Source organism: Macrobrachium nipponense, chromosome 32 (assembly GCF_015104395.2).
Source record: "Macrobrachium nipponense isolate FS-2020 chromosome 32, ASM1510439v2, whole genome shotgun sequence".
In the NCBI taxonomy this organism is placed as follows: Eukaryota; Metazoa; Arthropoda; class Malacostraca; order Decapoda; family Palaemonidae; genus Macrobrachium; species Macrobrachium nipponense.
Window position 1 is genome coordinate 28,614,453 of NC_061094.1, and position 24,187 is coordinate 28,638,639.

General features: G+C 38.4%; 1 protein-coding gene across 3 annotated transcripts in view; it reads left to right on the top strand.

Annotated features, from left to right (window-relative positions):
- Window positions 1–24,187, top strand: part of LOC135207292 (uncharacterized) — a 404,100-nt gene that overhangs the window by 51,711 nt on the left and 328,202 nt on the right. The window contains exons 4-6 of one of the 3 annotated variants that reach the window (XM_064238964.1): window positions 8,686–8,775; window positions 12,672–12,869; window positions 14,600–14,758. In XM_064238964.1, coding sequence (XP_064095034.1) covers window positions 8,686–8,775; window positions 12,672–12,869; window positions 14,600–14,758 — 447 coding nt within the window. The remainder of the gene's footprint in view (window positions 1–8,685; window positions 8,776–12,671; window positions 12,870–14,599; window positions 14,759–24,187) is intronic. The other 2 variants (XM_064238965.1, XM_064238966.1) reach the window with 2 other exon arrangements.

The window sequence follows — 24,187 nt, forward strand, 5'->3', positions numbered from 1 at the left end:
ATATTCTAGTAATATTCAATCATTTACCTTCATTTTGCAACAAATTGGAAGTCTCTAGCACAATATTTCGATTAATGGTGAATTTATGAAAAAAAAAAACATTTTCCTTACGTCCGCGCGGTAACACTTCCGAAAAAATCATACGTGCAATTGTGGTAATGTTTGCACCATTTTAAATTAGCTGTTACAAAAAGTTTTATATATGAAAATGCGTGCAATTTCATGTAAAATACAACTAAAAATAATTGAAGGTTGTAGCTTTTCTCATTTTTGAAATATTTGCATATAAATCACAATAAATAGAAAAAAAACCATGTTCGGTCAACTTTGACTCCACCGAAATGGTCGAAAAACGCAATTGTAAGCTAAAACTCTTACTAGTAATATTCAGTCATTTATCTTCATCTTGAAACAAATTCGAAGTCTCGTGCACAATATTTAGAATTATGGTGAATTAAAAAAAAAAACTTTCCTTCCCTCCACGCGCAGATTCTCCCCCGCAAATCTCCGAAATGCGTACGTCACATTCTCGGAATATTTGCTCCATTTCATATTAGGCATTTCATAGAGTTTTATATGTGAAAATGTGCGCAATTTCATGTAGAATAAAACGAAAAATATTTGAATGTTGTAGCTTTTCTAATTTTCGAAATAATTGCATACAAAAAAATTCGACATTCGGTCAACTTTAACTCGTCCGAAATGGTCGAAAACTGCAATTGTAAGCTAATACTTTTACATTATAGTAATATTCAATCATTTGTCTTCATTTTGAAAGAAATTGGAAGTCTCTAGGACAATATTTAGATTTATGGTGAATTTTTGAAGAAAAAAATTTGTTTACGTCAGCGCGTTACGAATTCATGCATCATTTTGTGATAATATTTTCTCTCTGTTGCTTTTATCATTTTACAATGTGTTATATACCAAAATGATCGCAATTCAATGTACATTACAACGCAAAAAAATTAACTTGTTACCTTTAACCGTTTTGCACATAGCGCTATTTGAATAAAATATATATGAAATTTTGTTTTTGCGCTATCATATATTGCATTATTTATATATGATAATGATAATGTTTTTCATTTCTGATGGTTGCATACTAAACTTCAGGCAATGACAAAAAAAGGAGCCAAAAATGAACTCTTAATCTTGAAAACTAAGCGCGCTGTGAATTTTTGAAAAATGTTTTTTCCGCTTCCGCGCTCACTCCAAGACCCTCTCGGCACGGAAGATGATTTTTAATTTACCCCTTCGGCGTTTAAGGGTTAAAGACGTATCCGGGAGTAATTGACCTATGTTCGTAGCATCAAATTGAAAGTTAAAGCTGGTATTTTCTTATTCTGGTGTCAAATTGAAGGTGAAAATCTGGTATTTTCTCATTCTGAGCCTGAAAAATAAATAATTAGGAATTTTGAGGAAATCCTTTATACATACTAGTATAAATTCAATTAATTCAGCTGTTCTCTTTAATAAGGTATTATTATGATTATCCTTGCTTATATTGTTACATTCTTTACTGTATTTAACAGTGTGCAAAATCTTCCTTGGATATTATCATTAATGCTATCTTGTAAATAATAATTAAACAGCTGCTATTCTGCTTAGGTTACATATACAGATCTCAGAATAATTCAGCTTGCTTACTTTCAACAATCATAACCTTCAAAAAATATATATATTTTTTTTACATATACCACATTTAGGAGAATAGTAAAAAATCTAAAAATATTGTTCATATATAGACTTACCTCTGAAAATTCTAAAAATATTGTTCATATAAAAGCAGCCTGCGGTTAGCGGCACAATCACTGAGCATCGAATCAGTTACACAGCGGTTGTCAAAAATATTGATTAAAAAATAAGGTATTTTAAGGTATTTTTACGACATAATCTTTGGTTAACAGCGTTGCAAGCACCGTTATGTCTTAACAACGAGTACATACATTTGTAGAAATATCGTTCAGACCATAGTAAAGGTTATGTCTTAACAACGAGTACATACATTTGTAGAAATATCGTTCAGACCATAGTAAAGGTTATGCAAATGATATTAAAAATTTTAATTGAGAGTTATCTCATAGGTATTAGGGTAAACTATATGTTCATGCTTTTATGTTTAAAATGTATATGAAAATGTATTACGTACAGGGTATTTTTATTTCTGTACATAAATTTGATACAAAGGCAGCTTTTGAAACTGCCCTCCATGTTATCAAAGAGGATGTTTTTTCATGTTCGTTCTTGTCCGCTGCTGCCTGCCGCTCTTCCAAAAATGTAGTTGGAGTAGGTGCAAATTTAACGACCGATGTGTCAAAGTTATAAACGTACATGCTTTTGTTTAAAATGTGTATTTCTGGGTCGACCTGTGTTCGCCGGTGAACAAAAATATATTTCAACGTTCTCAGAGAATCCTCGGATTACTAGTTTGCTTTAGTAACAGACGTCCTACTGAAAGCCAAATTAAAAGACATCAATCGAGTTTGGAGAAAGAGAGCCAATGTTCGTCTCAGAGACAAAGTCTCGGTAATTCCCCCGGTATTAATAAAGAGACTCCTCCCTTGGACAATTCCCAAGAATCTTTCCAAAGCAGTGCCAATGCAAATTCCTCCACCGAAAGTGACAATTCATACAGATGCGTCACTCAGTGGCTGGGGAGGATACTCTCAACAACGGATAACCCAGGGCACTTGGTCAACCAGTCTCAAACAGTTCCACATAAACGTGCTGGAAGCCATGGCAGTTTTTCTGACACTAAAACAGTTGTCTTCACCCAGAAACAACCATGTGAGGATAGTCTCTGACAGCCTAGTGGTTGTCCATTGGCTTAACGGGGGGTTCCAAATCACCCAAACTGAATCATGTTATGATAGCAATATTTACCTTGGCAGCAAAAATGCACTGGTCCCTGTCAGCAACTCATCTAGCAGGAGTCAGAAATGTAATAGCGGACACTTTATCAAGGACCAAACCTCTAGAGTCAGAATGGTCCCTAGACATGAATTCGTTTCAGTGGATCTCCAGTCAGGTTCCAGGTCTTCAAGTAGATCTTTTTGCAACAAAATCCAACCACAAGCTCCCTTGCCATGTGGTGCCCAACCTGGACCCTCTGGCTTATGCCATGGACGCGTTGTCGATAGATTGGAACCTCTGGCAGAAGATTTATCTGTTTCCTCCAGTTAATCTTCTGATGAAAGTGCTACACAAACTACGTTCCTTCAAAGGTCAAGTAGCTTTGGTAGCCCCAACTGCCCAAAAGCAATTGGTTTCCGCTCCTAGAGCTGAAACTCCATCCCAAACGGATCCCTCGACCGGAACTGACACAAGTAGTACAAACGCAGATTGTGTCAGCTTCCTCAAGAATTCTACAAACCATAACTTTATGGATTTCATGAAGTTTGCGGCTCATAAAGATGCAAGTATAGATCCGGATAATGTCATTTGCATAGAATCTGACAAAAGGGATTCAACGCTTAGGCAATATGATTCGGCTGTTAAGAAACTATCTATTTATTTAAGGCGCTTAAATATTCATCAAATGACCCCAGATTTGGCCATTTCATTCTGTAGAACATTGTTTGAAACAGGCTTAGCCGCCAGTACAATTACAACGATCAAATCAGCCTTGAAGAAAATATTTCAAGTCGGATTCAATATAAATTATGCAGATTCATACTTTTCGTCCATCCCTAAAGCTTGTGCACGTCTTAGACCAACTAACCGTCCACAAAAGGTTACTTGGTTTTTGAATGATGTTCTAAAACTAGCATCGGACACAGATAATGAATCATGCTCATATATTACACTTTTAACAATAAAATGTGTATTAAAATATATTACGTATAGAGTAATTTTTTTTTTTTTTACATAAATGACACAAAGGCAGCTTTTGTAACTTCCCTCCACGTTATTAGAGGATATTTTTTTATGTTCATTCTTGTCCGCCGCTGTTCAGAAAAATGCATTTACAAAGACTTCACTAGGTTATATTTTATTAATTTGGGACTATAATTATAACTAATTTTGTTAATGAAACTTCAGCTTTTTGTCATAAGTTTTCATGTTTTTATGTTTAAGACGTGTATGAAAAATGTATTACAGGCTATTTTTCAATTTTTGTACATAAATATAATACATTGCCAGTATGCATGTCCATTTGAAGTCTTTGTAACAGCCCTTCATATGAAGAGAAGAGGTTGTTCAGTCAAGCCCAAATAATAAAATGTTAATGTAGATAATTTAATCATGTTTTTATAATAAATTATATATTTACAATTGTTGCAGTAAATTGATTTTAAAAGACAAAACTCGCAAATACATTTGTTTTTGCATCACTGCAATTTGTTTTCTCCATGGAATAGAAGTACAAAACATAACTGTGCAACTTGGGTCGATTTTTTGCTTTGTTACATGAGCGAAAAATTGAGGTACGACCATACGAGCTCCAGATGCTGCTGCTTTGTAATGGCATAGGTGACGAAAATTAAGATAAGCAAAGAAGAAAAAGTAAATATGCATCTTTTCCATAAATCTTTTAGAAAGTTATACATTACTTCACACGGCGCCTCAGTGGCGTGGTTGGTATGGTGTTGGCGTCCCACCTCGGCGGTCGCGAGTTTGATTCTCGGCCATTCCATTGAGGAGTGAGAGATATGAATTTTTGGTGATAGAAATTCACTCTCGACATGGTTTGGAAGTCACATAAAGCCGTTGGTCCCGTTGCTGAATAACGTAAAAACACCATACAAACAAACAAACAAAAACAAATACATTACTTCACTGTATCCAATAATATTGTATGTATTCTCATGTTATTATATTATAAAATACTACTAACATACGTTTAGTTTGGAAATCAGGTGATTGCGAATACAAGTTTGTTTCGCCATATTTAACTAAATTCTGAGCTAATTTTCTTGCTTCTAGTTAGCATAAATGAATATCTAGATACTTGACTTATATGGGAAAAGGTAATTTTTCCTTATATGACATGTTTTCAGGTGGAAATATGACTAGAATATGTCTCGTTGTGATTGTGAACGTTTTTTCTTTTAATTTTTTGTTAACAGATTACGTTGGCTGCATGTTTAGAGAGTTAAGAAATTATGTGATTCCATTCGCAATATTCCTTTATATAATAGTAATACAAACTGTACGATATTTATCTTTTATTGGCCTGAAACCAACAGTGAAATGTGTTCTTTCAAGCACAGTAGTTTTGATTAAAATGATTTTACCTCAATTTTATCTAAGGCTGTGTTTGATGGCATGCGTTTACTAGAGTTTTATCCTTGTTGCCAATGCACGATAATGATCATTAGCAGCTTGAACAGTTTTCTCAGCTTCAGCTATAACTAGGTTTAAATTTAACAGTATATTTCTCTATTGATCTTTGATCTATAGCGAATAAAGTTATTATATTAAGATATCTAAGTCTTATTCTACATAACGTCATTTATAACAACTACGGTAATTGTTTACTATAGTACAATGATTGAAATACAGTGGTACCTCGACATACGAAAGGCTCAACTTACGAAAAACTTGAGATACGAAAGCAAATACGAAGATTTTTTTGGCTCTGCATATGAAAATAGTTCAAGTTACGAAAGGTTGTTGCTGTAAAGTCTCGAGATTCGCCCGGACCACCTAGAACAATTTTAAAACTCGCGCGCCACCAACTGAGTAAACTCGCCACCATCCTCCCGCTCTCCCATTGGTTCCTGATGCTAGTCACCCCATAAGATCCTGATCTTCTATTGGTCAGCTTCTACCCCTTGTGCTCTCTGTATTCTATTGGTAAAAGGATGCTGTAAATTGAAAAACTCATTCATGCAATACATTTAATAAAAAAGAGAAAACATAAGGTAAAGATACAATAAAGAATAGAAATGAATGGTTATTATACTATTTGGTAGTTTCAGTAGTTGAAGAGAGATAATGAAAATCTATGGCTTACTGTATGCTAGGAAAAGTGATTGCTTGGCGATCGTTTGGTACTTGTAAGTGCTGGATGTAAACAGAAGTTTGGAAGCTTTTTTTTTTTATTGTTTATTATAGTTAATGATTACTTAATAATTATTTGAAATGAGTACATGCAATACATTTAATAAAAAAAAAATTGTGAATTAGATATCATAAAATATAAAATAAATCAGACTGCTATCATTGAAGCCAACAAATAAGTATTTTCTAGAATTCTTCTTGTTTTAATATTACGTATATGTTTCATTATAGCTGTCAGTAACTCGGTATCTCCATCAGGTAAAGATAGAATAAAGAATAGAAATGAATGGTTATTATACTGTTTGGTAGTTTCATTAGTTGAAGAGAGATACTAATGAAAATTTATGGCTTAGTGTATGCTAGGAAAAGGGATTGCTTGGCGATCGTTTGGTACTCGTAAGAGCTGAATGTAAACAATCGATTGGAAGTTTTTTTTTTGTTTTGTTTGTGTATTATAGTTAATGATTAATTAATAATTATTTGAAATGAGTACATACTGATTATTTATACATTTTATTGGCATATTCTAAGCTTTTAGCTTCTTAGGTTTAGATGTCAGAATCATAGACTAGGCTACATAGCAACTGCCAACATAGGCTAGGCTTATTGCTAAGGGACATATGCTAAAGTCCTAATATATGCAGTAAAAATGGGGTTGAACATTACATGCAGTTGAATATTACTCAAGTATGTACAGTATTTTTCCTTTTTGGAGTCATATTTCTTCCGTCGGATCGGCGTCGTAACCCTAGAACGTGTGTTATAGGCCTGGAAATATAATTTACTGGGGTGTTTTTGTAGGGCTTGGAACGGATTAAGCATTTTACATGTAAAATGCGGTTCAAGATACGAAAAACTCATGATACGAAGGCCGCCTCAGAATGGATTAATTTTGTATCTCGAGGTACCACTGTACAAGCCAAACAGATGTTGTTGTTATCCAGTTCGGTTGTACTTAGAAAACAAGTTGTTTCTCATTTGGTTGTTCATGGCTGTACACGTTTACGCAACAAGTATAACGTTAAAACCATACGTACTTTCATAATTGTCTTTTGCTGATTTTGAACTTATTCAACTAGATGGGATAAAGTTAGGCTATTGTAATTTGGTCTCTCGTAAAACCTGATTATCGTAAGACGAATTATCGTAACTTGAACACTATAGATACCTGTACACTGTATAAAACATTATATCTTTACATACTCTTTCTATTATGTTTTATACAATATTTGTTATTTAGAAATATATTTTCCTTATTTAATAACATGAAACATAAAAATATGGGGCAGCATTTTGAGAGTTGGAATGGATTAAGGTCATTTAAAATATTTTCAATGGGGAAAATTGATTTGATATGCAAGCAAATTGAGCTACGAGCTTGGCCATGGAACAAATTCAACTCACAGGTCAAGGTACCACTGTACAAGGATTATACTTCACAAGCCACCCAAAGGATTAAAGGTAGACTTTTTTCACTTTACAGTATTTATAATTCTATAATGTACTGTACAGTAAATTCTGTAGTACTATACTGCATAAATATAATTTTACTTATTGCGTCATTGCGGGATAACGGCGCCGTGGACTGGTCTAGGGCACTGTTAACTAGTCTAGTGCTCCGAAAGAAGATGTACGGTAGCCGTAGACTTTAAAATTGCTTAGTGTCAAAAATCGCTCTGTGTCGGTGGCCAGGAACAGAACCCCTGCTGCTAACTGAGGACCGCATGTATATGACGAACCTATGACACTAGCAAACTCAATGTGACAAGAAAAGTAATGCTGACTGGAAATGTTTTCTAGGTATAATGACCTGTACAACTGGATTTATTGTCATGTATTTTTGTAACAGGATAAATAAATATTTTTTATATACAATAAACAACAAACAAAAAATTTGTAAGCTCAAGAGAAAGTCAGGAATTCTAGGAGGTCAGTCATTTCGTATTGAGAAGTGCACTAAGTAGTATATGGTATCTGATGAATGTGTTACTATTCATTGTTAGCTAAGCAGTACATTACTGTAAGGTGACAGTTCAATCTTAATTAAAAAAAGTATAGTGGTCCTCTTTAAAAATGCTAAAAATTACCTATATTTTGTTAAAACTCAGGAAAAACTTGCTAAAAAATGTTATACCTGGTTTTTTTAATAGTTTTATCACAAAAAGTGCATTTTATGATTAAATTGATATAAAAAAAACAGGAATTTATGGATATTTCTCATAGAAAAACAATGAATAGGCGAATTTCCCCCCGAACAATTGGAGGGATATGTTCCAGAGAGAAATTAGCGAATAAGGGGGCCCCACTGTACTGTATTGCCTTTTTTTCAGTTTGCTTTTTCTAGCACACTTGAGTATTTTGCAGAGCACTACCTGACACACTGTATTCTGTCTGTAGGTTCTGTTTAGTGGTCCTTAAACTATGAACTGCATTGCTTTTATTACCTTTTACTTTTCCATATAATTGTCATTTTTGTCTCCTTACTGAGCTGTCCAACTGTTGTCAGATTGTTGGGTTACAATGTCCAAAATATGGTATGGCTATCATAAAGATACCATTTTATTTAAATAGTTTAATGAGTTTTAATTACTTAAATGCAGGTTATTTTCATGTTGACATTGTACAGCAACATGCAGTTTTTTAAAACTTGGTAACTCACAGTTTAAATATTTTTAGGTGAGAAGAAGTTGTCAGGTGACATAGGAGCTTTTATGGCAAACTTTTTCAGCCGTCGGCGAGAATTGGAGAAGGCATCTGCATCATCAGGTAACACATTTTTTCTCTTTGAAGTGCAGAGTTTACTGTAATGTAGAAGTGTTGCTTTTGCTTTAGTATCCCTATTTTGTGAAATATGTGAGGTTTGATATTAAAAGCTGGTAAGATGTATTATGGAATTTTTTTATAATACAAATAGTAAAGACCACTAAGTAGATTTCTAGTGTTTGTACTTCATTTTGTTTTCAGTTTCAAAGAATTTTAGTTTTTCTTTTATCTTTTAGGGAGTTAATTGAGTAGTCAAGGGCCAATTTTAAATGCTCTAGAATTGAAAGCCAATGAGATTATTTCTATAGACAATGATATTACTGTCCTTAATGAAAGATGATTACACAGGACTCTGTGATCATACAGTCATAGTATTTCATTAATAGTTGTAGTGTGGAAAAAATATTTTTGATTGTAGTGTTTCAAGTTCACAGTTTTCCCAAAGTCATTGGAAGAACAGTGTGATGTGTGGTGCACTGTGCCAAAGATTCAAGCAATTTGTTTGAGGTGCTGTATTAACCATTGTCCGAGGTAACATGAACTGAAAGTTGAGATGTGACTATGACCAGCACTTAATTAACTTTGAAAGAAGGAGCAAATTTGTAGACTCCATGGCTTATGGTTCATTTTGTTTCTGCTGAACTTCCTGAAAATTTACCAAGTTGCTGCTGAACTAAAGATAAATGAAGGGTCAATATTTAAATGAGAAGCTTACTATCAGCAATCCAGTGAATTGGAATGTTCAGCCATGCTGCCTCATTCATTGAGCACTGGTTTTCTGAACCTCTCTCTCTCTCTCTCTCTCTCTCTCTCTCTCTCTCTCTCTCTCTCTCTCTCTCTCTCTCTCTCTCTCTCTCTCTCTCTCTCAATATATGGGAAAGACAAAAAACAAGGAAAAATATATGAGAAATATAGTAACTCAGAATGTGAACTAATAGCGGTAGAATTTGAATCTGAAAAATTAATGAAACATAGTAATTATAGACCTCCTAATACTAAAGAGTTTGACTTAATAATAGAAAAATTGGATGATATATGTAGAAATCACAAGGACTGGACTATTCTCCTATCTGGAGACTTCAACTTTCCTTTCGTAGACTGGAAAGAACGAATAGGAGATTGTGGATGTACTTATACATATAAAAAAGAGAGTAATAGTAGTGCAGAAGATAAGAGGCAATTCGAAAAGCGAAAAGTATTAGATATGCTACTAGAATACAACATTCAACAAATAAATCACCTGCCAACAAGAAAGGAAAATACTTTAGACCTAGTATTTGTGAACGAGATGAATTATGTTAAAGAAATAATAGTTTATAATGCGAGTATTTCAGACCATAATGTCATAACGAATTAACAGTCCATTCCAAAGCAAGTGAAAACAGAGATAAGCAAGAAATGAAAAAGTGGGAAGGATATGGAAAATACAACTTCTACAGTAAAAATATAAAATGGTCAGAAATAAATGAAGAATTAAACAAAGATTGTGATAATATTTTTCGTAAGTGGATGACATAAAGGTAAATACGGAGATATTATATAAAATATTAGAGAAAATAGTGGATAAATATATACCGAAGAAGAAAAGTAAACATCAGTCATGCATACCAAGAGACAGAAGGATCTTGTTCCAGAAAATCAGCAAAGTGGAAAAAAAGGTCCTAGCAAAAAAAAAAAAAACAAAACAAATGAAATGGAAAGTTTTATAGAACTAAAAAGTAAGATAGAAAATGGAGAACAAAAGATTATACAATCAAAAGAAAATGAAAAACGGGACTTGGAAGAAAAAACCCTATTAAATATCAAGCAAAATCCCAAACTATTATACTCATATGCGAAGAAGATGAATAAAAGAAGAATAGAATAGTCCCCTAAGAATTGAAGGGAGATTAACGAATGAAAAAAGGAAATGTTGCAAATACTGGAGAAAACGACTATAAGAGAGAATTCACCCCTAGAATAGATAATGAAGATAATGATATAGAAGTAAGGGATGAAAATAGTGAATATTTAGCTGACATAGATATTAATGAAGCTGATATTGTGCAGGCTATTAATGAAATTAAAAATGGAGCTGCTGCAGGGCCTGATGTCAATTCACCTTTGCCTATTTTGTTAAAGAAAAGTAGTTCATTCTATCGCAAAGCCACTTGCAATATTATTAAGACAAAGTGTAGATACAGGCAAGATTTATGATGAGCACAAATTAGCATATATTACCTCTACTTTCAAAAGTGGATCAAGACTAGAGGCAAGTAATTATAGGCCTGTGAGTCTTAACATCACATATTATGAAAGTGTATGAAAGGGTAATGAAGAAAAATATTATGAAACATTTAATAAAAAATAATTTGTTTAATAAAGGACAACATGGTTTCGTACCCGGAAAAAGTACACAAACCCAACTGTTAGTCCACCGTGAGAACATATTCAAAAATATGAAAAGCGGAAATGAAACAGATGTGGTTTATTTAGACTTTGCAAAAGCTTTTGATAAAGTAGACCATAATATATTAGCGAAGAAAATTAGAAAACACAATATCGTGGATAAAGTAGGAAGATGGTTAAAAGAATTTTTACACAACAGAAAAAACAGATAGTTATTGCAAAACGACGAGAAATCGATGAAGCCAAGGTAATATCCGGTGTGCCGCAAGGTACGGTGTTAGCTGCAATACTGTTTGTTATTATGATTGAAGACATAGACAATAATGTTAAGGATTCGGTAGTGAGTAGTTTCGCAGATGACACAAGAATAAGTAGAGAAATTATTTTCCTTGTGATGAAGATAGGAACGCTCTACAAAGAGACCTTAACAAAGTATATGATTGGGCAGAGGTAAATAGGATGGTATTTAACTCTGATAAATTTGAATCAATAATTATGGAGACAGAGAAAGAAAGCTATATGCATATAAGGGACCTAATAATGAGACAATCACAAATAAGGAAGCAGTTAAAGACCTTGGTGTGATGATGAATAGGAACATGTTATGCAATGATCAAATAGCAACTCTGTTGGCAAAATGTAAAGCAAAAATGGGAATGTTGTTACGGCACTTCAAAACAAGAAAAGCTGAACACATGATTATGCTTTATAAAACATATGTTCGTAGTCCACTTGAATATTGCAATATGATATGGTACCCACACTATCAAAAGGATATTGCACAAATAGAGAGTGTACAAAGGTCCTTTACAGCTAGAATAGAAGAAGTTAAAGACCTTGACTACTGGGAAAGACTACAATTCTTAAAATTATATAGTCTAGAGGAGAGAGAACGCTACATGATAATTCAGGCATGGAAACAGATAGAAGGAATAGCAGAAAATATCATGGAACTAAAAATATCAGAAAGAGCAAGCAGAGGTAGATTAATAGTGCCCAAAACTATACCAGGAAAAATAAGGAAAGCACACAGGACATTAATCCACTACGCACCAGCATCGATAATTGCAGCGTCTATTCAATGCGTTGCCAGCTCATCTGAGGAATATCAGGAGTGAGCGTAGATGTGTTTAAGAATAAGCTCGACAATATCTAAACTGCATCCCAGACCATCCAAGATTGGAAGATGGCAAAATATACCGGAAGATGTACTAGCAACTCTCTGGTAGACATTAGAGGTGCCTCACACTGAGGGACCTGGGGCAACCCGAACAAGATGTAAGGTCTGTAAGGTAAGGTCTGTAAGGTCTCTCTCTCTCTCAGTATTAGTTTTCTGAACCTTTGAACCTTTGTATCTTTCTCCCTCTGTGTGCTGCATCACTCATTGAGAACTAGTTTGTTAACATTCTCTCTCTCTCTCTCTCTCTCTCTCTCTCTCTCTCTCTCTCTCTCTCTCTCTCATCTCTCTCTCTCTCTCTCTCTCTCTCAACATGTTTTTTTCTTTATCAAAGGATGTAATAAGGAATCTAAAAGTGGTGGAACTGTGCAATCTGCTAATAGTACCAATAATGAAGTCCAGCATGAAGATAACAAAGCAGATAGTGTGTCCTCTGTAGGTCTTGAAGAAAAGGGATCAGAAATGCCTAGAAAAGAGAACCAGATTAATGATGGTGATGAAGCAAAGAAGGATGGTGATCAACATGAAAAGAGTAAGTGCTTTATGGTCTGATTAATGGCAAATGTTTTGATATTATAAATGAATCAAACGGCAGAAAGCAACCACGCTTGAAAAGAGTTTTAAAGCCAAAAAGTCATTGGTCTTTCTGAACTATTTATATTAATGTTGGTAGGTGATTTGTAAGAGATTTTTGTTTCGATTCATAAAACAAGTTACTGTGTTAATAGTCCATTTTTACTTCGTGTCCAGTGATTTATTTTTTCCTTTGTGTATGGTTCACATAAAATACACAGATATGGATCCCTTTACCTTTCAAGTCCTTGTGGTTCTGGACCATCCCAGAGCATTTTTCAAAATTTGAAGATAACTTGGATCATGAAGCTTCATCGAGCTAATTTATTATAATATTAATTGGATAGGTTTGCTTCCATGGATAAGTTAGATAGGAGTTGTTCTTTTCCTAAATTATTTTTTAATTTTTTATTTATTGCAAGGATCAATGATGGCTTACCATAACTTTGAAGATGAGGCTAGTTTCACTGTTCTTAAAAATGGGGATTGTGTCAAACTTTGCTCCTGCTGCTGGAGTTTTCAAACTATTTTCTTTTTATACTTAGTGACCCCAAATGAGGTATGAGACTTTCCTCTGTCTCTCTAGCAAGGGGAGAGAGGAATGATAATCAACCTACATAATTAGATACGTTGGTTTGTTATTAGAGCAGATAGCCTCTTTACTTCCATAGATGCAATGAATTATGACATTGTATAGAAACCCAGAAGTCTGAATCTAAGATATTCATATATATGTTAGGTTCTGAAATGGAGGTCAGTTTTCTGAGAATTCTCTTATTAGGGAAATTGACCAAAGGTGTCAGACCTCCAGTTAGTTAAGATTACTTACCTCCCACCAAGTGAAAGTAAGTCTATCCTAATGTTAAGACCGAAGGTTTGTTTCGTATGTGAACAAATGACAAATTTTTAATCAATTTGTATTTTTCTTAACTAACAAACCTGGGTTGGAAGAATAACTGGCGTGATCACGAGTTGCTAAATTGGACATGGGAGGTCCCACATAACTCGTGATCAAATACAGATGCTATTAGTCCCTTGCATACCCAGTTTTGTTAACTTTACTGGTTTCCAGCTGGTGCGAGGAGATTTACCTAACGTTGAGACCTCAGGTTTGTTAGTTATTAAAAATACAAATTTGTTAAAATTTTACTTTAATTCTCAGGAGCAACATGTAAACTAATTCCAGGAATAAGCTATTAAAACACTGATACTACCTGATATGATAACTTAGTTGTTAAAATTCTGTAGAGTAACACAGATTGCTTAAAGATAGTAAAACCGAAACATTGAGGTACTAATTTTGTTTGATTATATTTTAGTTCTTTGGAGCTATAATTGAGTTGCCTTACCTTGTGAAAGCCAATAAAACAATAAAACACAGAAGTGCAAATACCTAGGGTACCATATAGGCTGCAACTTTATTTGTATTCATCTGACAATTTTGGGGGAATTTATTTGTAGGAAATGTGAAGCATTTTCAGTTATCAAGTTTTGGAAGTTAATTTATTGTTCAAAAAATATTTTAATTGAATTTTTAACTTAGCCAAAGAATGGTAATTATATTTGCTTTATTATCCAAAGAATGGTAATTATATTTGCTTTATTATTAATTGAATAACAGTGGTTATAGTATATGTATTTTTAAGTTGTGTGCTATTTGACTGAATCTGATTAGAATGAAAATTACAGCAGGAGGTGGAGGAAAAAGTACTACAGATGAAAAGTCAAGTGGAAAGTCTGGTATTAGTAGTGCTGAAAATCAAGCAAAAGACAAAGTGACAACAACAGGGGAAAACACTGCTCTGAGTGATACATCTAAATGTGGAAACATTACTTCATTGGAAAAAGGTAAGGTTGTAGTGAATGTGAAATATATATAACCTGTTACAATGAAATTTAGTAAATTTAAAAACAATAGAAGTACAGTAGGGCCTCGTTAATTGCAAGGGATAGGGCCCAGAACCCCCCGTGATAAGTAAATACCCATGTTATCCTGGTACCTCCCCTAAAAATTGCTTTAAACTGCCTACTTTCATAATTAACCCACCCAAGACCACTATTTTAATGTTTATAACTGCCTACTTTAGTTCAAGCACCAAATATGTCTTCAACTATCACCTTAAACTAAATTCAAGACAGTTTCAAAGTTATTCTTTCCTATCTTCAATTTCCCCTTCATCAGATCAGCAAACAAAAGTATAATTACCTAACAATTCCTTTCTATTTTCATGATTTGGCTGCTGCACCAAACTAAAAGTACATAGTATATCTATTTCATGAATGAATATGTTTATGATAAAAAAAAACATGATTTACTGTAATAATTACAGCACCCAATTATTATAATAATGTATAAAGAGCAAAATACAGCAATAAAAAAGGGATTTTGACGAAGGAAAAATCTATTTCTGGGTGATTGGCTCGTGTCGCCCTATGAAAGTATCCTTAATATCATTCTTTCTAGGTAAATTAGCCTAAAATTACCAGAGAAAAACAAAATTAAGAAAATGTCAGTAAAACTGAACCTCGCTCACAGCTCTAAAAAGAAGTGTCGGTATGATATAGGGGCGAGTGTGGAACACTACCACGAGACAAACACCAATTAGAACTTCCTATCAGAATCCCCCCAAGAGAGAGCTGATACCAACGGGCGATGCAGCCTCTACTACTACTACTACAGGACGCCACGGACAGCAGCGCCCCTACCGGACATCCTTAATTAAAACAGCTAAATACATCTTGTCCTGCAAGGGGGGGTGGGGAAACAAACCATAAAGGGGGGTTTCATAGGGCGACACGAGCCAATCACCCAGAAATAGATTTTTCCTTCGTCAAAATCCCTTTTCTGGGCTCAGCTCGTGTCGGCCTATGAAAGAGTACCAGAGAAACAGACAAGATGGGAAAAAGGAACAATGAAAAACAGTGTAAAATGATGGATATAATATAAGTAAATCAATTACAGCATACAAATTAAGCACTTAAACTAACTTATACTAAACAGTAAAATAATAGAACGTTAGTAATCTTAAAGTACTTAAATGGTAATTACAGTAAATTACAGAGCTGCATGTAATATAAAGACAAAAAAGGGGATTTTACTTAACAAAATTACAAAATATACAAACTCATGTGTCCTACCCTAGCATAAAAATAAGGGTAGGTACACTGAAATCCATCATTAATACAAATATTGCAAAATATATACAAAACATATTGTGTCCTACCCTAGCATAAAAATAAGGGTAGGTACACTGAAGTTCATCATAAATACAAAAATGGTGAATATATCAAACATATTGTGTCCTACCCTAGCATAAAAATAAGGGTAGGTACACTGAAGTACATTATCAGTACAAGTGTGGATGTCCCTAGCAAAAAAATAAGGGACAATCCACTATATGATTCAACGGCTAAGGCTATGATGTTTGAGTAGCCTGGCGATAGGGTGAGGCATGTTGGCTGATGTAGGTAGAAAGGAGACCTGGATCTATACTACAACTACTATACAGTATCAGGGAAACTATGTTTCCTGCTGCTACTGCTGAAAACTTTAAAGATTCCAAGGACTTTAAATAATGCCGTTTAAAGACTGTCGGGGATTTCCATCCAGTATACTTTCTAAGATCCTCAAAGTTCATATGTTGAAAATAATTAATTGAGGTGGCTACTCCCCTGATATCATGTGCTTTTGGGAATGACTCAGGGTTGGCTTGTTTAATGAAGTAAAGGATTTGCTGTCTAATGCCTTTTACTGATAAAGTACCACCTTTTTCTCTCATGAAGAGAGCACCTGAGGATCTAGAAGAAGTACGAGATAGAAAGGCTCTAAGAGTTGATACTGGGCAGAGAGAAGGATCCTGTGGAAGTGGGATAACCTTCCAAGGAGCCCACCTTGCAAGAGGATCCTCATTTTTGGCTAAAAAGCTACGATCCGGAGCAAGTAGAACTTCTCCTGATGGGAGGAATTCCACATGACCCGCATCCCTGGATAGAGCCGACAGTTCTGAAATTCTAGCTCCTGAGGCTAGGCTTAATAAGAATAATGTCTTCCTCAGGAGCATTATGAATGTACAAGATGAGTTGTCAGTATCTGAAGCTAGTTTTTGAGGACATCATTTAAGAACCATGAAACTGTAGTAGGCCTCTGAGAAGGTCTAAGTCTAGCACAGGCTTTAGGGATAGATGTGAAATAAGATTCAGTCAGATCTATCTGAAAACCTACTTGAAAGATTTTCTTCAAAGCCGATTTATGAGTGGTAATCGTGCTAGCTGCTAAACCTTTTTCAAATAAGGATCTGAAAAAGGATATAGCCAAATTAACTGTCATGGTTGTAGTGTTCGATTCTCTCAAGAAAGATGCTAATTTTTTAACAGCTGAGTCATATTGTCTAATGGTTGACTCTCTCTTATCTGATTCTAGGAAGAGAATATTCTGTGGATCAATGTCAGCATCTTTATTAGCTGCAAACTTCATGAAGTCCATAAAGTTAGGGTCTGGAGAGTTCCTGAGGAAGCGAACACAGTCCTCATTTGTACTGATTGTGATAGCTTGGGATTGGGGATCCGTTGAGGTCGGAGACCCAATTCCAGAAGAAGAGGATACCAGTTGCTCTTGGGCCAGTCCGGTGCAATCAGAGCTACTATCCCTTTGAAAGACCTTAGTTTGTTTAGGACTTTCAAGAGAAGATTCACTGGAGGAAAAACATAAATTCTCCTCCACTGATTCCAATCCAACGACAGGGCGTCCGTGGCATAAGCCAGAGGGTCCAGGTTGGGGGCCACATAGCAAGGGAGCTTGTGGTTCGCTTGTGAGGCGAAGAGATCCACTTGGAGACTGGGACTCTCCGGCTTACCCACGGTGGAATGACCCGACGTCCCAGAGACCCTACTCTGATATCCAGAGACCACTCTGATTCCAGAGGAACTGACCGGGACAGGGAAGTCTGCTATCACATTCCTTACTCCTGCCAGGTGAGTGGCAGACAGATGCCATTTGTGTTTGTTTGCTAATGCAAAGATGGCTATCATGACATGATTCACATGCTTGGATTTGGACCCTCCTCTGTTGATGCAATGAACTACCACTGCACTGTCCAAAACTAGCCTTAGATGAGACTTCTTCGGGGGAAGCAGTCTCTTCAGAGTAAGAAATACTGCCATTGCTTCCAACACGTTTATGTGGAGCTGGCGAAATTGAACTGACCAAGTCCCCTGAACCTGTTTGAACTGAGAGTATTCCCCCCACCCGGACAGGGATGCATCCGTCTGTGAATGGTTAACACTGGGAGGGGATATTGAAGGGGTACTTTCTTGGCTAAGTTCTTTTACTTTTGACCAAGGCCGTAGTTGGTTGCGGAGGATCTGTGGAATTACTGACAACTTGTCTCGATATTTGGAGTTTGCTTTTGATTTTTCCGCCAAATTCGATTTATATCTTTCAGCCTTGCTTTCAGAAGGATATCTGTTACCGAAGCAAACTGAAGAGACCCTAGGATTCTCTCCTGGTTTCTTCTTGACGTTTGTTTGCATTTGAGAAATTGCCTGACAGATTTTGCTATTTCCTTCCGTTTGACCACTGGAATTGACAGATTGTGGGAAGACAAATCCCATTGGATTCCTAGCCACTGAAAACGAGATTCCGGAGTAAGTCTGGATTTCGTTTTGTTTATCTGGAACCCCAGATGTTCCAGAAAGTGAACTACCTTTTTGGTGGCTTTGAGACATTCCTCGACTGTTGGTGCCCAGATCAACCAATCGTCGAGGTATGCTGCTACCATGATTCCCTGAGCTCTCAATTGTTGTACAACCACTTCTGCTATCTTTGTGAATACCCTGGGGGCTACATTCAGACCGAAGGGCATCACTTTGAATGAGAATGTTTGATTTCCTAGCCTGAATCCTAGGAATGGGCGGAAGTGCCTGGCTATAGGGATATGATAGTATGCGTCTGTAAGATCGATGGAGCATGTGACGGCTCCACGCGGAAGTAAGGTCCTTACTTGCGAGAGGGTAAGCATCTTGAACTTGTCGCAGCGAATGAAAGAGTTTTTAGCGTTGACAAGTCTAAGATTACCCTTCTTTTTGTTGAGCCTTTCTTTGGCACGCTGAATAAGCGACCTTGAAATTTTAGATGTTTGACTCTCGCAATAGCTCCTTTCTAAAGGAGTTCTTCCGCGTAAATCTGTCAATTCCTTTGACGCACCTGATGAAATGATTTGATTGGAGGAGGATCTTTGATCCAACTCCAGCCTAATCCTTTGGACACTATGCTCTGTGCCCAATTGCTGAACCCCCACCTGTGGCGGAAGAGGAACAGCCTCCCTCCTACCTGGGGAGCCTCATTGTTGATGGGCGGGTTGGCCACCACGCCCTCCTCTGAACTGCCTGCTCCTCGTACCCCTTCCTGCGCCACGCTGACGAAAGTAACCTCCTTCGCTCCTCCGCTCTAAAAAAAAGCCCAATACCTCTCGGCTGAGTGTAGCCTTGAGCCTCATATGCAGGGTTGAAGGCCGGTGAGATAGCGTGGAAGTGGATGGCTGAGATTGCGGGGGCAACAGGAGGATAGGCTGGTTCTGCTTTGAGCTGGCAGGTTGTCCCTGTTGGGTAACCGGGACCCGCCTGCACAAATTGCTGCTGTTGCTGGACTTTTTTATATGGCTGGAACCTCTTACCAGCCTTCTTCGGTTTCTTGCCACAGTGGGAACGGATTCCTGTTTCCTCTTTGAGGAAATACCCCACCTAGCTCTAAGGCTCTGGTTGAGTCTAGCAGCTTCGTGGTGTACCTCGTTCACCACGGACTCTGGGAAGAGATCCGCTCCCCACATGCTAGCGGCCAAGAGTCTATTAGGCTCATGCCTGATGGTGCATTCTTGTTAAGACATGCTTCCGGCAGTTCCTCCTAGCCTGGAAGAAGTCAAAAGCGTCCGTTAGAACCGTCTGAAACTGAGATTTCGCCAGGATCTTGAACAGCGGTTTCCGTAGCGTAAGAGAGGGCAGCCATTTCCGTGATTATGAGGGAATTGAGGGACCTGCCAAACCTAGTTCGCGCATCAAACTCTGCCTGGATTAGGGAATCCGGCAGCCTAGGTAGTTTCTCGCCGAACTGGTCCATGGCGCAGTCCGGTTTGAGCTTACCAAGCGTGAACGTAGCTGGCAAGTTCTCCCACAATTCTCCGAAGGCCGGGAAGAGCGGAGAAGTAGACTCCGCCTCCCTCAACTGTGGGATGGGCTCATCCTTGAGGACTGCCTGAAGGGACTTCTCCACTAATTTCGTGGCGAACGGAAGAGAAACCTCCTCTTCCGTCGCGAAAATAGTGAAGGGACTCTTGTAGGCCTGGAGTTTAGTGTTCGTACACTCCCAGTCCTCAAGGCAGTGAACCCATTCCCGCTGAGCGTGATCTCTACTATATAGGACCGACTCCTTAGAGATCTTGTCTTCCCTCGTCAGAGCCGTTGGCGTCAGCCTAGCATATTCCGATGAAAGGCTGCGTCATAAGACCCGGAGGGTAAAAACTCGAAGTCCTCAATCCTTCGAGTTCCACACTCCGAGTAGAGATCATTCCATCTTTGAACGGAGCGTAGCAGCTACTCTCCATGGGTTCTCCATAGAGAAAGCTGGCAAGGAGTCATATGGCGGGGAGTTTTTGAAGAATCCCCGTGCTTCGATGCTGGGGAGACTGGGGGAGGGGGGGAACCTTGAGCTAGCCCCCAGCTACTCGGTCCTCATTTTCTCTCATTCTGTTAGAGAGATCCTGGATTGATTGTCCAGATTGAGACAGGCTGCTTGACAACTGCGCAAACATCTGCTCGAACCGTGTCCCCAGTGCGGAGATTTGCGAGCCTACCAGCACGCCCACCTGTTCCATCACCCCTGCTGAGAAAGCAGAGGGATCAAAGGTGCTAGTGCCTGCCACCCCTACCGGCGTAGCCGGAGTGGAAGCGGTGGAGGCGGGAGAAGGCAGTGACTCGGCGGGAGCGCGAGCCTTCTCCTTCGAAGCCTTGCTTCTGGAGCTCTTTGATTGAGAAGAGCTCGGCTTTGCCTTCACCGCATCGGCATAGGAAGTCGACGACTTCTTAGCCGAAGAAGACGAAGACACTTCCTGAAGTCGTCTTTGGCTAGAGTCTTCGGTTCTCTCTTTCCCTTCTCCTTAGGAGGTACAGAGAGAGCGGGAGAGCGAATAGGGATCTCAGATCCCGCAAAGCCTTGGAATGAAGCGGAAGAAGAGGGGACAGGAGAAGATCCAGGAGCACCCAAGGAAAGACTTGGGCGCTCGACACACCTACCTCAACCAACAAATCATCCCCCCCTACCGCCATAGGTTCAAGGTTAAGGTCCAGGCAGCGACGTCCGGGACCGACTCCTGGGAGGCTTAACGACCCCAAATGATTGCTGGAGGTCTTGCTGATGGAGGCTATCAGCGGGGCAGCGGACAAGGGGTCAACGTAAAACCCCGTCGACTTGCCGCGGGAAAGATCTGGACGGCCAGCTTCCTGTCCAAAATGTAGGGCTGGCCCTTGGCGGCGTTCTTCCCGAAGCCGCCACCCCCCACGCTTTCGAGTGGCGAGGGCGACTTCCCTCACACCGGTAGCCTGAAAGAAAGGTGAGATTAGCTGCCAATGGTGGAACGGGGTTAACAAACTTACGACTAGAAGTTGTTAGTAAAATGATAAGTAAGCCTATAATGGACTTACCCCATCTCCCAGCTGACCGACCAGGTCGTAGCAGATGGCGCAGGCTTCAGGGTGCCAGACGATCGTCTCGTTGAACGACGTGGGCACAGGGGGCGTGAGACCTACACTCATCATGTCCACAGGGGTCGAACAGCGTCGCCGTTACACGCTGGGTACCTGGCAGTTGGTAGCCTGTAAGTGGAAAAGTACATGAGTACCAAGTAAACACTTACAGTCTAACATATCCGCTGGTGCCGGGAGCGATAAAGTTAGATTAAACCAGAGCCCCGCCAAAATACGTGTGGTAACCAGGTTGGTATCTAGGCTATGGCTCCGCTGATGGCGGAGGCACAAAAGACAACCAACCAGGAGTGGTGGTAATGGAAACCACGACGGAAAATGGCGGGGATGGTCGATAAAATAATAATAATAATACACAATTCATTGTAAAATATTGTACAATTAGGGTATATCCTTAAAATAACAATAATAAAACAACCTCTCTCCGCCCGTCTACTAGAAGAGTGCGTAGGTAAGGAGTAAGCTCCCTTCCGGGTAGCGCGGGGGAGAGATATAAGGATATAGTAGGCAAGCAACCGACCACTCGTAGTGCCCACCCCGCCCGCTAGCGGAGCCAGTAACCTATAACCAAAGGTGCCCCGGCTGCGACGGAAGGCTCCTTTCGTATAGCAAAGGGAGGTGGCTGAGCAACTGGGAGGGGGGGGAGGAAGGTCTCGGCGAAACACGGCGGGAGCATGAGAATGGAGGGAGGGATGGCCTACTCCTCCCCGCCTCACCAACTACCCGCATGGGGACCCGGGTACCGGTCATGAGTGGTCGCCCTATACCCCCTGCTGGGAGGAACCAACCCCTGGTCACCTCCGAGAGGATGAGAGAAGGCGACTGAGGTTGTCATGACAACCAAGGGGTCCCCCAGCTCCTCCCTATACCAGAAAGGGAGGGTAGGGGCAGGGTAAGGTGCTATGGAACACGTGACCGCAAGTGGCCTAGGCCGCGAGCAACACAACCGTGAGAGGGCCACGTGAACCAAGCTGTACCAATACAAGGAACAAGCACCTAGGCTAGCCTAACACCCTAAATAAAATAATATATACATCGAAAAAGGTGGAAGAGACACTTTTAGTAAAAGAGAAAGAAGCCCAGGAGGAGGCAGACTGTTCCAAGAAACAGAATCCTACTCGGAGCCAGCGATAGCTGATGTAGAGCAAGAGCCGGGATGCTGGGCCAGAATAAAATAATAATAGCCCTAAATACCAAGCTAAGAGAATGGTAGGAGGGCTAAACTACTAAACTCGATGTAAAACAATGAACGTGATAAAGTAAGCCCATAAGTATAAGAAGTCCCAGTATGGAGGACCGGGAATTCTTACGAGGCAGCATGGCCGCCACGAGACAACCGGGGAACCGTATATGACCTATTAAAAGGAAAATACTGGTACCCCCGGAAGATAAAATGTGGTAAAACATTACTTATGAGTTACTTAACTTAGCCGTGGCAATTGCAGAGCGTTCCATCGTAGATAAAAGGGATAAATCCTGAGATAGCACAGCACAAGTAAAATCTGCGTCTTGACGCTAGCGCTAAAAATTAAGGATGTCCGCTAGGGGCGCTGCTGTCCGTGGCGTCCTCTAGTAGTAGTAGTAGAGGCTGCATCGCCCGTTGGTATCAGCTCTCTCTTGGGGGGATTCTGATAGGAAGTTCTAATTGGTGTTTGTCTCGTGGTAGTGTTCCACACTCGCCCCGATATCTACCGACACTTCTTTTTAGAGTAGCGAGTCAGTTTTACTGACATTTTCTTAATTTTGTTTTTTTTTTTCTCTGGTAATTTTAGGCTAATTTTACCTAGAAGAATGATATTAAGGATACTTTCATAGGCCGACACGAGCTGAGCCCAGAAATCTATTTTTGTCTTTTGTTTACGTTTAGAATCAGCTGATGGACGTTTATTACCGAAAGAATTATTTTGGAAAACAATTTAGTTGCTAAAAGAAACTAATTTATTAATGGAATTATTATTATTAACTTTGTACATAATAGTTTATGATATTATGATACAGTAATATGAGAGAGAGAGAGAGAGAGAGAGAGAGAGAGAGAGAGAGAGAGCAGCTTAGGACGAGACAGTAACTTGAATAGCTTGAGAGAGCAGCTTAGACGACAGTACTTGAATAGCTTAGAGAGCAGCTGAGGACGAGAGTACTGTTGACTATCTTAGCTCGAGACTAACATAATGAAATTTGTATTTTAAATATTTTTATGGTGATAAGAAATGAAACATGGATAGTGATAAGATATTCTCTTGTATTCTGTTATAATATGTGATAATCATTGAGTCAACTATAAAAGTTGTATTGAAGCACAGTTTCGTAGTATTTGAAAATTTGTAAATGAGTTTATCCTAAAAATGCATTTAGTCATGAAAAGAAGAAGAAAACAGTAATTAGTGAATCTTGCTCTATGATAAAATTCGCGATTTCGTTAATTTTCCAGAATATACGTAGTATTTGAGCTCCACCAAAAAAGTAAGTAAAGTGATTTATGACAGAGGATACTTACATAAAAAGTCATCTGTAGTTTGTAGAACG